The sequence below is a fragment of the Chlorocebus sabaeus genome, chromosome 1, assembly GCF_047675955.1.
Source record: "Chlorocebus sabaeus isolate Y175 chromosome 1, mChlSab1.0.hap1, whole genome shotgun sequence".
Classification (NCBI taxonomy): domain Eukaryota; kingdom Metazoa; phylum Chordata; class Mammalia; order Primates; family Cercopithecidae; genus Chlorocebus; species Chlorocebus sabaeus.
In genome coordinates this window covers 70,628,480-70,644,297 of record NC_132904.1, presented here as the reverse complement: position 1 = coordinate 70,644,297, position 15,818 = coordinate 70,628,480, and the positions used below count along the sequence as shown (strand labels likewise).

At 38.7% G+C, this 15,818-nt stretch overlaps 1 protein-coding gene across 5 annotated transcripts in view; it reads left to right on the top strand.

Annotated features, from left to right (window-relative positions):
• Positions 1-15,818, top strand: part of C2CD3 (C2 domain containing 3 centriole elongation regulator) — a 155,550-nt gene that overhangs the window by 47,865 nt on the left and 91,867 nt on the right. For 4 of the 5 annotated variants that reach the window (XR_012094068.1, XM_038005474.2, XM_038005473.2 and 1 more), the window contains 4 exons: positions 5,068-5,215; positions 11,636-11,790; positions 14,775-14,984; positions 15,475-15,587. Coding sequence is in view for 4 of the 5 variants with exons in the window: in XM_038005474.2 (XP_037861402.2) it covers positions 5,068-5,215; positions 11,636-11,790; positions 14,775-14,984; positions 15,475-15,587 (626 nt within the window). In the remaining variant the exon portion in view is untranslated. The remainder of the gene's footprint in view (positions 1-5,067; positions 5,216-11,635; positions 11,791-14,774; positions 14,985-15,474; positions 15,588-15,818) is intronic. The other variant, XM_038005475.2, reaches the window with a different exon arrangement.

The window sequence follows — 15,818 nt, the reverse complement described above, 5'->3', positions numbered from 1 at the left end:
GTGCAGGTTGCAGTGAGCCAAGATTGCGCTACTGCACTCCAGCCTAGGCAATAGAGTGAGACTCCATCTCAAAAAAACGAAAAAGAAAAAAAAGGTTGGGTGTGGTGGCTCACGCCTGTAATCCCAGCACTTTGGGAGGCTGAGACGGGCAGATCATGAGGTCAGGAGATCGAGACTATCCTGGCTAACACAGTGAAACCCCGTCTCTACTAAAAATACAAAAAATTAGCCAGGCATGGTTATAGTCCCAGCTGCTCGGGAGACTGAGGCAGGAGAATGGCGTGAACCTGGGAGGTGGGCGACAGAGTGAGATTCCGTCTCAAAAAAAGAAAAAAAAAACGATTGCCAATATACACATGAAAAGATGCTTGACACCATTTGTTATCAGGAAATCAAGACAATGAAATACTACTTCACACCCACTAAAGTCAAATAGTCTATGCATTAATGAGGTTGTGGAGAATTTGAAACCCTGGTACACTGCTGGCAGGAATGTAAAATGATGAAGCTACTTTGGAAAATAGGCTGTCAACTCCTCAAACTCGTACCTATAGATTTACCACATGACAGAAAACAATAAAATTTTTAAACAAAGATTTACTATGTGACCCAGCATTTCAACTCCTAGCTATATACCCAAGGGAAATTAAAACATACGTCTACGTAAAAATGTGTACACGAATGTTCATACCAGCATTATTCAACTGGATAGCCACATGGAAAAAAAATGAAGCAACCCCAAAAATGAAACTAACTAAATGTCCATCAACTGATGAATGGATTAAGAAATCTGGAGTATCCATACAGTAGAGCAGTGTTTTTACATTTGGCCATCAAGGTGAAGTACTGCTACATGTTACAACATGGATGAACCTTAAAAACATGCTAATTGAAAGAAACCAGGCCAGGCGCAGTGTTGGTACCTCACACCTGTAATCTGGGAGGCCGAGGTGGGAGAATCACTTTAACTCAGGAGTTCAAGACCAGCCTGGGCAACATAGGGAGACCCCGTCTCTACAAAAAGTGAAAAAATAGCCTGGGGTAGTGGCGTACACCTGTAGGGTCCTGCCTGCTCAGGAGGCTGAGGTGGGAGGATCACTTGCACCTTGGAAGTTGAGGCTGCAGTGAGCTGTGATTGCACCACTGTATTCCAGCCTGAGTTGCAAAGCAAGACCCTGTCTTAAATAAAAAGAAGCCAGTCACAGGCAAATATATATACTTTTATTTCATTTAGATGAAATGTCCAAATAGGCAAATCTATAGAGATAGGAAATAGATTAATAGTTCCTTAGGGCTGGGAGCGCTGATGGGCAGGGTAGTGATAGCTAAAAGTTATGGAGTTTATTTTTGAGATGATGAAAATGTTTTAAAATTGAGTGGTGATGGTTGGTCACATTTATGAACATACTAAAAACTATCGAGTTGCTCACTTTATTTATTTTGTCTTTTTATTTTCATTTTTTTGAGACAGAGTTTTGCTTTGTCACCCAGGCTGGAGTGTAGTGGCGCAACCTCAGCTAACTGCAACCTCTACTTCCCGGGTTCAAGCAATTCTCTTGCCTCAGCTTCCCGAGTAGCTGGGATTGCAGGCGCATTCCACCACGCCCAGCTAATTTTTTGTATATTTAGTAGAGACAGGGTTTCACTGTGTTGGCCAGGCTGGTATTGAACTCCTGACTTCAAGTCATCCACCAGCTTTGGCCTCCCAAAGTGCTGGGATTACAGGTGTGAGCACCATATCTGACCAAATTGCTCACTTTAAATGGGAAGATTGTATGGTATGTGAATTATATCTCAATAAAACTGTTTATGGAAAAAAAGGATCAAGAACTCAGAACAGTGAATGAAAAAAGATATACTAAGACACATGATTATGAAATTTTAAAATACCGAGAGACAATAGTAAAAGCTTCCAGAAAGGGAGAAAGAATAAAGGTCACATATACAATATCAGGAATTGGAATGACATCAGGTTTTCTACCAGTTCCTTGGAAGACAGTGCAGAAATGTCTTCAGAATTCTGAAGTAAAATTATTTTCAACCTAAAATTCTACTCCTAATCAAACTATTAATCAAGTGTGAGGGTAGAGTAAAAATAACTTTATTCAGATTCTCAGAAGTTTACCTGTCTTGCACTATTCCTCAGAAAACCACAGGAAAATATCTTCTACTGAACATTGATTTTAGGAAGAAAGAGTAAGACATATAGTCTAAGAAATAGGGGCTATAACACAGAAGAGGGATAGAAGGAGATTTCAGGTATATAACATAGAGAGAGAGCAAGCAGTCCGTATAGGGGCATCCCTGACTTCAGTAGGGATGTTTTAAGGAGTGAAGAGGTGAAGGGGAATGGAACATATATTGACCAAATTTTGAGTTCTCTCTTAGGAAATGTTCAATTCTCTTGAAGAATTCAGTCATAAAGTAGTAATAGGGTCAAAGAAAACTAAGCAAATGAAAATTAAGGCAGTTAATTTATACCAGGGATAATTACTTGTATAAGAAAAGAGGTGCAATAAATTATACTGTACTTGGCTCAGATACAATATTAACCCTGAAAATTAATTTAACCAAAAAATTTGTAATATAACTAAATAAAGAAGATGGGTAAAAGGGAAATGTGTGGTTCAAGTGTAATGGTGTAAAAGAGTGGGTCCTTCATTTTTCATAGATCACACAGAAAAGCGAAAAATCAGAAAATAGTGGTATATTAATGTGTCACTTCAAAATATAGAGGTAAAGCCAGGCATGGGGGCTCACACCTGTAATCCCAGTATTTTGGGAGGCTACGTCAGATTGTTTAGTTCAAGACCAGCCTGGGTAACATAATGAGGCCCTGTCTCTACAGAAATTTGTAATTAGCCAGGTGTGTTGGTATGCACCTGTAATCCTAGCTACTACTAAGGAGGCTGAGACAGGAGGATCCCTTGAGCCCAGGAGTTCAAGGCTTCAGTGAGCTATGATAACACCAGTGCACTCCAGGCTGGGCAATAAAGCAAGACCATGTCTCTAATAAATTTTTAAAAAGAGAAATATGGAGGTAAATACTAGAAGAAGCATCCAAGGGAATTCAAAGTGATCCCCTCTGAGGAATCACTCAGCTACTGTTTTTTATTATAAGCCTTGTAGTCCTATTTGACTTTCAAAATAGGTATGTGTATTCTTTTATTTAAAATTATGTCTAAGAAGAAAAAGAAGAGGATAGTACTGAAAATAGGCTTATTTTATGGCCAAGGAACACAGGCAAATTTTAGCCCTTTTAGTATGTCATAGACAAGTGAATAAATTCAAAGAAATATTAATTTCAAAAAAGAGTAAAAAGTGGAAAAGTCTTCATAACTTTAAAGGTGTACAAAGTGGGGAATAACAAGCAACTGGAAAAATCTTCATAACTTTAAGGATGTACAAAGGGGAGAGTATATGTGGCAAATAATACAGTTATATAAAAGACCAAAAAGTAGAGTTTCAAAAAGAAGCAGGTCTTAAACTCCTGGGCTGCGGAAGCTGCAGAGAGGCCATGTAGACTGGGAAGTTGTTAGTTGGATTATGGCAGTTAGGAAGCTGTTCTAACCTTTGAGAGTTACTATAGATTGATGGTTTTCAAGGAGGGGGTGATTCTTCCCCACCCCAACCCCATGAGATATTTAGAGTGTCTGGAGACATTTTTCGGTTGTCACAACTGGGAATGTGCTACTGGCATCTGATAAGTGGAGGCCAGGGATCTGAAATGTATAGGACAGTCCCAAAGATAGAAGAACTGTTTGACCCAACATGTCAGCAGGGCTGAGAATGAGAAACCCTTCTGTAGCCCAGGGAAAGGTGAGGAAGGGAATGTTAACTATCTGCTTGTTCAAAATAATATAAGAACACTGTCTAATTTGAAGGTAGTGATTATATACTATTTTCTTGAGAAATTAAGGAAAGAAGTATAGCAGCTAACTTGAAAGGAAGCAACATGGAAAGAAATAATAAATAAAATGTGTAGCACAGTACCTGGCATCATATTCATTAAGAAATCATTAAGTTCACTAACAGGTGCTTATTAAATGCTAATTAATGTAGGAGAAACAGAACTATATGCATATTTTGCCCTCAAGGAACCTAAACTTTGAGGAAAAATATGGGATTTATACAAGGAACTGAAAGAAAGGTAGAAAGTAAAAATTGCTATCAAAAAAGAGACCAGTAATCTCAGCACTTTGGGAGGCCAAGGTGGGTGGATCACCTGAGGAGTTAAAGACCAACCTGACCAACATGGTGAAACCCCATCTCTAAAAATACAAAAATTAGCCGGGCGTGGTAGTGGGTGCCTATAATCCCAGCTACTAGGGAGGCTAAGGCAGGCAAATCACTTGAATCCGGGAGGCAGAGGTTGCAGTGAGCCTAGATCATGCCATTGCACTCCAGCCTGGACAACAAGAGCAAAATTCCACCTCAAAAAAAAAAAAAAAAGAGAGAGAGAGAAACCAGCAAAGGATTTTTTAAAAAAAAAGGGAGAATTTGTTCCTTCAAAATTCTGAGTTTATAGTTACTTATATGCTTATCTTCCTATTCGTTTATAAACTGTGTTTTATTCATTTTTTTATATTCTATATAGAACTAATATCACCGTAATTAGTCCTAAATGCACATATTTTTGTTTATTGGAAGTGGGTGTGTCTGTGAATTTTTTGCAAAATCAGTGTATAATATTTAACTCATTGAATTATACCTTTTTTTCTCTCTATCAGACTGTAAATACAACAAGAGTACAGTTTGTGTTAGCTTAGCCATCTCTGTATCTTCCAGGACCTAGCACATAATAGGTGACCAGTAAATGTTCGTTGAATAAATGAATGAGATCACAATCAGTGTCAGTAGTGTGTTTTTGAATACTGGTTGTTAGCATCCCAGAGGAGGGGTAGTATAATTGGGAAATATTTATTCAGTAGTCTTCTGTTTAATGTGAGTCTTTTGTTTAACATATCTCCTTCCACATTGAGAACTTCAGAAAGTTTCACTAAAGAGAGAATAGTTCAGCTGAAACTTCTGTTAAAATTCTTCTGCTTTGTTTTCTTATCTCTGCAGTGCTGAATTATCCCAAGGCAATTTCTGGGATGGGCTAGGCTCTCCTCCAGATTGCCCATCTCCTGGGAGTGATGTGTATTGCAGCAGTGAACTGAATGACCCTCAGTATGACCAAAGTCTTCTGGAGAACTTATTTTATACAGTACCTGTAAGTCATTGAACCTAAAGCACTGAGAATTAGAGAACAAATGTATTAATAATATTAGTAGCTGGAGGCATGATACCACTTGCCAGACAGCTATGCATTTTACATACCTTACCTTAATCATAAAAACAACCTGAAGAAGAAAGTATTATCTTCATTTTACAGATGTTGAGACAGGCCTAGTAGAATTTGAGTATTTTGTGCAAGAACATGTAACAAATAAGTATTAGAGCCAGAATTCAAATTCAAGTTTGCCTGAGTCCAAAGCCTATGGTTTAATTAATGTATTATATGGTTTCCTTAGAGCTTTTATAAGGAACAGCTGATGTAGTTATACCCTCAGAACCATCCTTAACTGGTATCTGTTAAAAATATTCCAAAAATACTTCTTACTCGTAGGAGACAAAACTCTTCTGGCCTGTGAGACAGGGATTCTCTTTTCTGGCAGCGCTGGTTTTTTCAAAGTTCTTTTTTCTGTCAAACCTTATGCTCTTTTCATTGACTTAGCATTTTCTAGAGTCTATACATAGTAAGTCCAATCCCTGTTCCACAAGTAATTGTTCATATGTAAAAAGGTTCATACTCCTGATTTTCCTTTTCTCCAGGTCAAAAAAAGATACTGAAATACAAGGTAGTTTATACCAGCCCAGTAGTAAGCCAATGAGGGCTACTACAGTTTGGAAGAAGCAGGGAAAACTTTTACATGAGATTGTTGGGGAAAAGCATAATGAAGCATAAAGGGTTTTAATTGAGACTTGAAAGATAGTGTTTTGAGAAGCAGAGAAAAGATACAAAATGGGTGTAGAAGAATGACCTGTGCAGAAAACCACATTTTTGCACTACAAGGGATCCAGTTGACCAGATGAGAATTTGTGTGGAAAAGAAGTTGAAAAGGCAGGCTAGCACACTGCAGCCAATCTGTGAAAGGCTTTTCATGTCAGGTGAAGAGGAAGTCACATATCACAAGAGTGTTTTAGGAATCTGAGTCTGGCAATCATACAGTGGGACAGACTGAAGAGGGAATAACCAGAAGCAGATAGGAAGCCACTGGGCTATGGGAGGTATGAGAGAGAATGCCTGAATGAGAGTAGCAGCAGTGGGATTGGACACGAGGAGGTGGGTGAGAAAGACCTTAGGAACTGTTAGGATTTCATGACTTCCCACCTTCACAGTCATCACTGATAATATGTTCCCTATAGGATAACGAGGAAATATTTATTACATATTTATTACCCATTTTCTGTGTGCTAGGGACTTCACATCTTATCTATCATTTATTAAATACCTGGGCGGGTTGTTTGTTTTTTTTTTTTTTAAATGGCTGAAACTAATAGAGCACTAAATACTGTTTTTCATTCATTATTTTGTTTAACTCTTTTTTTTTTTTTTTTCCGAGACGGAGTCTCTCATTCTGTCACCCAGGCTGGAGTGCGGAGGCATGATCTCGGATTACCGCAACCTCCGCCTCCCGGGTTCAAGCAATTCTCCTGCCTCAGCCTCCCGAGTAGCTGGGATTACAGGCACATGCCACTGCACCTGGCTAATTTTTGTATTTTTATTAGAGACAGGCTTTCACCATGTTGGCCAGGCTGGTCTTGAACTCCTGACCTCAAGTGATCTGCCCACCTCACTCTCCCAAACTGCTGTGATTACAGGCGTAAGCCACCATGTCCAGCTCTATTTTATTTAATTCTTTTACCAGCTGCATGAGATAGTATTATCTCTCCTTTACATAGCATTAAACAAAAGCTTAAAGAGGTTAAGTACTAATAATTAAATGGCAGAATTGGAATTCTCACCCTAGTCTATCTGACAAAAAGCCTGTATTTTTTTCTACTGGACCACAGTGTGTCATCAGTCTTGAGCATGGTGTTAGAATCTGACCGTGAATGACCTCTCTAACTTCGTCTCCCACTTACACCCTTTACCCACCGGAGTCTCCAGCCTTACTGGAGTCTCATGCCACTTGACACTCTGAAACATTTTAGCTCTTTTTTTTTTTTTTTCTGTAGAGACAGGGCCTCACTATGTTGTCCAAGTTGGTCTCAAACTCCTGGCTCAAGCAGTTCTCCTGCCTTGGCCTCCCAAAGGGTTTTGATTACAGGCATGAGCCACTGCACCTGGCCTTAGCTCTTGTATCTCCCTGTTTTTTGCTGGTACTAATCCTTCTACTTTGAATGCTGAAATGCTCTTATCCATCTGATAAACTTAATTCTTAAAGATCGACTCATCACCTCTGTGAAGAAATCATCCCAGACTTCTCCAAGCATAATTTGTTACCTGAATACCCATATATCTTGCACATATTTCTATTATAGCTCTTACCACATTGTATGATATAGTCCCTTGTACGCAGGAATGTGTCTTCATTTTTTTTATTACCAGTACAGCAAAGGCCTGACAGATACCGAGTGCTCACTCAGTGAATACTTAGTGAATAAATGAATGTGTGAATGGTACTACATAATCCCCCATGCTATTTGAACAAAATAATTTTAGAAAATGTTTGTTGCCTGAAAGAAGGAGTGAACTAACTGGCCATGAGACAGTGGGAAAGTCAAGGAGTTACAATGTTCCTTCCCCAAAGTCAGTGTTTGACATTCTTAATATTGAATAGCATTCACAGTGTGATTACCTGGTATTTTGGTACCTGAAATTCTTAGCTGTTGAGCAATGTAGTTTATGTTAACCTTAATTCCTTTCAGCCCTTGGACTCATCTAGATTTTGATTACCTTGTCAATAACCTTTTTTTTTTTTTTTTAAATACTTTTAAGTTCTAGGGTACGTGTGCACAATGTGTGGTCTGTTTCATATGTATACATGTGCCATGTTGGTTTACTGCACCCATCAACTCATCATTTACATTAGGTATTTCTCCTAATATTATCCCTTCCCCAACCCTCCACCCCCCAACAGGCCCCAGTGTGTGATGTTCCCCACCCTGTGTCTAAGTGATCTCATTGTTCAGTTCCCATCTATGAGTAAGAATAGGCGGTGTTTGGTTTTCTGTCCTTGTGATAGTTTGCTCAGAATGATGGTTTCCAGCTTCATCCATGTCCCTGCAAAGGACATGACCTCAACCTTTTTTGTGGCTGCATAGTATTCCATGGTGTGTATGTGCCACATTTTCTTAATCTAATCTATCATTAATGGAATTCGGGTTGGTTCCAAGTCTTTGCTATTGTGAATAGTACCGCAATAAACATACGTGTGCATGTATCTTTATAGCAGCATGATTTATAATCCTTTGGGTATATACCCAGTAATGGAATTGCTGGGTCAAATGGTAATTCTAGTTCTAGATCTTTGAGGAATTGCCACACTGTCTTCTGCAATGATTGAACTAATTTACACTCCCACCAGCAGTGTAAAAGCATTCCTATTTCTCCACATCCTCTCCAGCATCTGTGGAAACAAACCTTTTTTAAGAAATAACTGTGCATATTGATTAGGATCCTTTGAAATGGAGCCTTGTAAGACAGTGTTGTCCATTAGAACTTCCTGTGATGACAGAAATGTCCTGTACCCACATTGTCCAATTCGGTAGCCAGTAGTCACATGGGCAAGGACTTCATGACTAAAACACCAAAAGCAATGGCAACAAAAGCCAAAATAGACAAATGGTATCTAATTAAACTAAAGAGCTTCTGCACAGCAAAAGAAACTATCGTCAAAGTGAACAGGCAACCTACAGAATGGGAGAAAATATTTGCAATCTACCCATCTGACAAAGGGCTATTACCTAGAATCTACAAAGAACTTAAACAGATTTACAAGAAAAAAATCAAACAATCCCATCAAAAAGTGGATGAAGGATATAAACAGATACTTCTCAAAAGAAGACATTTATGCAGCAACAGATACATGAAAAAATGCTCATCATCACTGGTCATCAGAGAAATGCAAACCAAACCACAATGAGATACCATCTCACGCCAGTTACAATGCAATCATTAAAAAGTCAGGAAACAATAGATGCTGGAGAGGATGTGGAGAAATAGGAACGCTTTTACACTGTTGGTGGGAGAGTAAAGTAGTTCAACCATTGTGGAAGATAGTGTGGCAATTCCTCAAGGATCTAGAACTAGAATTACCATTTGACCCAGCAATCCCATTACTGGGTGTATACCCAAAGGATTATAAATCATCCTACTATAAAGACATATGCACACATATGTTTATTGTGGCACTATTCACAATAGCAAAGACTTGGAGCCAACCCAAATGTCCAACAATAATAGACTGAATTAAGAAAATGTGGCACATATACACCATGGAATACTATGTAGCCATAAAAAAGGTTGAGGTCATGCCCTTTGCAGGGACATGGATGAAACTGGAAACCATCATTCTGAACAAATTATCACAAGGACAGAAAACCAAACACTGCCTGTTCTCACTCATAGATGGGAATTGAACAATGAGATCACTTAGACACAGGGTGGGGAACATCACACACTGAGGCCTGTCAAGGGGTGGAGGGCTGGGGGAGGGATAGCATTAGGAGGAATACCTAATGTAAATGATGAGTTGACGGGTGCAGTAAACCAACATGACACATGTATACATATGTAATAAATCGCACATTGTGCACATGTACCCTACACTTAAAGTATAATTAAAAAAAAAAAAAGTAACCTGACAATCATGCTATTCAACGTAGCTACTAGCCACATGCTGCTGCTTAAATTAGTTGACATTACATAAAATTTAAAATTTATTCTTCAGTTGCACTCATCAATAACCATTTTTAAAAGTTGCCACTTAAAGGAAAATTTAAAGGCAAAAATCTTTGTAATTTTGCTTTTTAAAGTTGTATTGTGGTGGCGCGGTGGCTCACGCCTGTAATCCCAGCACTTTGGGAGGCCAAGGCGGGCAGATCACTTAAGGTCAGGAGTTCGAGACCAGCCTGGACAACATGGTGAAACCCTGTCTCTACTAAAACTACAAAAATTAGCCAGGTGTGGTGGCGCATGCCTATAGTCCCAGCTACTTGGGAGGCTGAGGCATGAGAATCACTGGAACCTGGGAGGCGGAGGTTGCAGTGAGCGGAGATCATGCCACTGCACTCCAGCCTGGGCAACAGACCGAGACTCCATCTCAAAAAAAAAAAAAAAAAAAAAAAAAAAAAAGTTGTATTGCTTCCAAGAAGACATTCTTATCATGCTTATTTAAATTAATTTGTCCCCCGTCACAGATCAACACATTATACCCCCTGACACGCTGAAAAAAGGGTAGTTTTAAATGATAGACTTAAAATAACTTTGGGTTTGTGTCCTGAATTTATATTATATTAGCAAGCTTTGTATCTTTTTTTTTAAATGGAACCCAGTAACTATAATGCCATCTTCTCTCTTTATTTTACATTTTGTGATGTAAAGGGCTGATCAGTCCATTGCAGTAGCTGCCTTTTCTCGAAATAAAAATGAATTGCAAGGGGCTTAGCCATTGGTTCCCTCATTAAGGAAATTTGTGACCTATATATAGTAAACAGTTCATTTTAGCAAGATTAAAAGCAGAATGAATCATTTGTAGTATAGAATGGTGACAAAAAGTAGTCTTGGCTGGGTACAGTGGCTCACCCCTGTAATTCCAGCACTTTGGGAGGCCGAGGCGGGCAGATCACTTGAGCCCAAGAGTTTGAGACCAGCCTGGGCAACATGGCCAAACTTTATCTCTACAAAAAATACAAAGATTAGCCAGGGGTGGTGGCACATGCCTGTAGTCCCAGCTAGGAGGCTGAGGTAGGAGGATCACATGAGCCCCGGGGAGGTCAGGGTTACAGTGAGCTGTGATTGTGCCACTGCACTCCAGCCTGGCAACACAGTGAGACTGTGTCTCAAAAAAATAAATAAATAAGTAGTCTATCCAAATAATTAGGTGACATCGTCCAGGTCATTTGGCCTCAAACTATGGTAGAAATACAGGCTTTGAAGCCCATGGAGATCAAAATCTGGCTTTACAGGTATGGTTCATAAACAAGCTGCCTTACTTTTTTCAGCTCTGATTTTCTCTCTTGTAAAAACTGAGATAAAGGAACCTTGTAGGAATGTGGTGAATGTTAGAAATATACATGTAGCATTAAGCATAATACCAGACATACAGTCTATAGTCAATAAATAATTATTATTGTTATTGAGAATTTGAAAGAAGAATCTACCTTCATTTATTTGCTTTCAGCTGAACTTGTAGGTTATTTTTGTGAACTTCAGATTATTTTTGTATAACCAGGAGAAATACGGTATTATCTCCCTGGTGTCAGTTCTTTCTTTAAGAGAGTGATGTATGTACAGAGAAGAACTTGCTTTCTTTTTTTTTTTTTTTTTTTTTTTTTTAGAACTTGCTTTCTTTAGAGAAATGTTTCGTTGCTACAGTCCCCAAAGCAGCTGTCTTTTAGTGTCTCTGTTTCTTCCTCTCCATAGAAATCTGATACCAGCATCAGTGATTTCCTCAGTGAAGAGGATGATGTTGTCCCTTCTAAAAACATAAGCCAGTCAACAGCTCTTGCCAGATCGTCTAAGGTTCTGGAGTCAAGTGATCATAAGCTGAAGAAGAGGTCAACAGGCAAGAAAAATAGGTGAGCTGCTCTGTTTATTTAAAGGTAAACGCAAAGGAATATTATTTTCACAAGATCTCCTAAGGCGAAATGACCCATTTGTCCAGCACCATTAGAGTGATTAAGTTGCAATAACTCAGTAAACATTGTAATTCTTAAAAATGTAATAATCTGAAAAGATGGGTACTTTTTTATTTCCATAGGTTTTGGGGAACAGGTAGTATTTGGTTACCTGAATAAGTTCTTTAGTGGTGATTTCTGAGATTTTGTTGTACCCATCACCTAAGCAATATGATACTGTACCCAATTTGTAGCCTTTTTTTTTTTTGAGACAGAGTTTTGCTCTTGTTTCCCAGGCTGGAGTACAATGGCACGATCTCAGATCACTGCAACCTCCACCTCCAGGATTGAAGCAATTCTTCTGCCGAGTAGCTGGGATTACAGGCATGCGCCACCATGTCCAGCTAATTTTTATTTTTAGTAGAGACGCAGTTTCTCCATGTTGGTCAGGCTGCTCTTGAACTCCCAGCCTCAGGTGATCCGCCCACCTTGGCCTCCCAAAGTGCTGGGATTACAGGTGTGAGCCACCGCACCCGGCCTCTAATTTGTAGTCTTTTATCCCTCACCTTCTTCCCACTCTTTCCCTCAGTTTCAAAAGTCCATTGTATCATTCTTATGCCTTTGCATCCTCATAGCTTAACTTCCACTTATGAGTGAGAACATACAATGTTTGGTTTTCCATTCCTGAGCTACATCACTTAGAATAATGGTCTCCAATTCCATCCAGATTGCTGCAAATGCCGTTATTTCGTTTCTTTTTTATGGTTGAGTAGTATTCCATATATATACATGGAATTTCTTTATCCACTCGTTGATTGATGGGCATTTAGGCTGGTTCCATATTTTTGCAATTGCAAATTGTGCTGCTATAAACATTCGTGTACAAGTATCTTTTCCATATAATGACTTCTTTTCCTCTGGGTAGATACTAGAAGTAGGATTGCTGGATCAAATGGTAGTTCTACTTTTAGTTATTTAAGGAATGTCCACACTGTTTTCCATAGTTGTTGTACTAGTTTACATTCCCACCAGCAGCGTAATAGTGTTCCCTTTTCACCACATCCCCACCAACATTCTTTTTTTTTTTTTTTTTTTTTTTTTATGGCCATTCTTGCAGGAGTAAAATGGTATTGCACTATGGTTTTGATTTGCATTTCCCTGATCATTAGTGATGTTGAGCATATTTTCATACATTTGTTGGCCATTTGTATATCTTCTTTTGAGAATTGTTTATTCATATCCTTAGCCCACTTTTGATGGGATTGTTTGATTTTTTTCTCGCTAATTTGTTTACATTCCTTATAGATTCTGGATATTAGTCCTTGTCAGATGTATAGATTGTGAAGATTTTCTCCCATTCTGTGGGTTGTCTGTTTACTCTGCTGACTGTTTCTTTTGCTGTGCAGAAGCTTTTTAGTTTAATTAAGTCCCATCTATTTATCTTTGTTTCTGTTGAATTTGCTTTTGAGTTCTTGGTCATGAAGTCTTTGTCTAAACCAATGTCTAGAAGGGTTTTTCCATTGTTGTCTTCTAGAATTTTTATGATTTGAGGTCTTAGATTTAGTCCTTGATCCATCTTGAGTCAATATTTTTATAAGGTGAGAGATGAACATCCAATTTCATTCTTCTACATGTGGCTTGCCAGTTGTCCCAATACCATTTGTTGAATAGGGTGTCCTTTCACCACTTTATGTTTTTGTTTGGTTTGTCGAAGATCAGTTGGCTATAAATATTTGGCTTTGTTTCTGGATTCTCTATTCTGTTCCATTGGTCTGTGTGTCTGTTTTTATACCAATACCATGCCGTTTTGGTGACTATGGCCTTACAGTATAGTTTGAAGTCAGGTAATGTAATGCCTCCAGATTTGTTCTTTTTGCTTAGTCTTGCTTTGGCTATGTGGGCTCTTTTTTGATTCCATATGAATTTTAAGATTTTTTTTTCTAGTTCTGTGAAGAATGATGAGGGTATTTTGATGGGAATTGCACTGAATTTGTAGATTGCTTTTGGCAGTATGGTCATTTTCATTTTATTGATTCTACCAAGATAGGTATAATTTAAATGGTTAAGGAAGAAAGCAGGATTCTAGGTTGTATGTGTACTGTAATCATGACTATGTAGAAAATATGCATAAGGAAAGCAAATGAGAAGAAATACACAAAAGTGACAATAGTAGTTACATTAGGATAGTGGGTAACTGAAATAAGGTCTGTTTCCCTTCTAGAAAAACCTAAATTTGTAGTTTCAGTTTCTGTACTCATGTGTATTGTGTATATATGTGTGTGTGTGTGTATGTGTGTGTATAAGTGTGTGTGTGTGTATATATGTGTATATGTGTGTATGTGTGTGTATATATGTATATATAGTATTTAAAAATCTTTTTGTACTGGAAGCATAGATTCCAGTTACCCTGAATATACACTCTCAAACCTTTAGATTATAATTGTTTTTACATTTTTTGAGATTTCTTGCACTATCGGACCAGAATTCTGATAATTAAGGCTGTTTCCAATCCTTGATAACTTGTGAATCAAGATGCTTGACTGGGTGTGGTGGTTCACACCTGTAATCCCAGCACTTTGGGAGGCTGAGGCAGGAGGATTGCTTGAGTCTGGGAGTTCAAGACCAGCCTGGGCAACATAGTAATATCTCATCTGTACAAAAAATACAAAAATTAGCCGAGTGTGATGACCCATGCTTGTGGTCCCAGCTACTTGGGAAGTTGAGGTGGGAGGATCATTTGAGCCCAGGAGGTCAAGGCTGCAGTGAGCCATGATCATGCCACTGCACTCTGGCCTGGGTGACAGAGCAATACCCTGTGCAAAAATAAAAATAAAAAAATTAAAACTTGCTGCCCTCCCTCTTTCCTCATCTTGCCTGTGCAAACTAGATTGTTTCATGTGAAGCCTGTAACAGTATGCCTCACTGCTCATGTGAACTCCTTTCAGAAATTTGGTTGAACAACAGATGCTCTCAGAAACTCCAGAAGATACCCAAACGATGACACTAAGTGTGGATAGACTGGCCCTTTTGGGTAGAACACATTCAGTCAGAATCATCATTGAAACCATGGGAATTCCTCCAGATAATCATCAGATGACCCCTGACAAAAAAAGCTATGCTGGTCCACCACCTAAGGTGACTACAGCAAAAAAGCGGTATGTCTCTAACATGAGAAAGCTAAATTTGACATTTTTCGAAAGTGTGTCTGATGATAATAATCAACAGTTGTATAATACTGTGATTTGGGATGTGTTTTCATATGCATCATTTAATGTACAGAAATATACTGAATCCCCACTAGATCCCAAGAACTGTGTAAGTATGGAACTAAAGAAAATTAAGACACAGACTCTGTTCTTACATATCTTACAGTTAGCAGGACAGAGAAACATTTAAATGGCTATCTATAACATAAGGCTTTAGGGCCCAAAATAGATGTTTTGTATTAAAAGTGCTGTGGGAACGCAAGAAAGGGAACCTTTGATTCTCTGACAAGGATTGGTGGAAAACTTTGAAGAAGAGGTAAGGCTTCTGAGTACTAGAGGTCCTGAAAATAGGACTTCAAATATATGTTGGATTTATCAGATGGAAATTAGGTTTATTGTTTGGTTAGTTTTTAATCACTTTTTTTGTTTTTCTTTTTAGCACTTTCTTTGTAGAATATCACTTTCCTGTGGGCTTTTCGGAAAGCGGATTGGGAAAGACAGCTTTGATCACTGAGGTTGTTCGACTCGCCTCCAGTAAAATTACAAATGGAAGTAAGAGACACACTGGTTTTCTGCACCTTAGACATTCTGACTTTGGAAGAATTTTTGAATTCGTAATTACTCATTTGACTTTTTTTTTTTTTTTTTTGACATGGAGTCTCGCTCTTTCGCCCAGGCTGGAGTGTGGTGGTGCAGTCTCTACTCACTGCAGCCTCCACCTTCCGGGTTCAAGCAATTCTCCCATCTCAGCCTCCTGAGTAGCTGGGATTACAGGCGCATGCC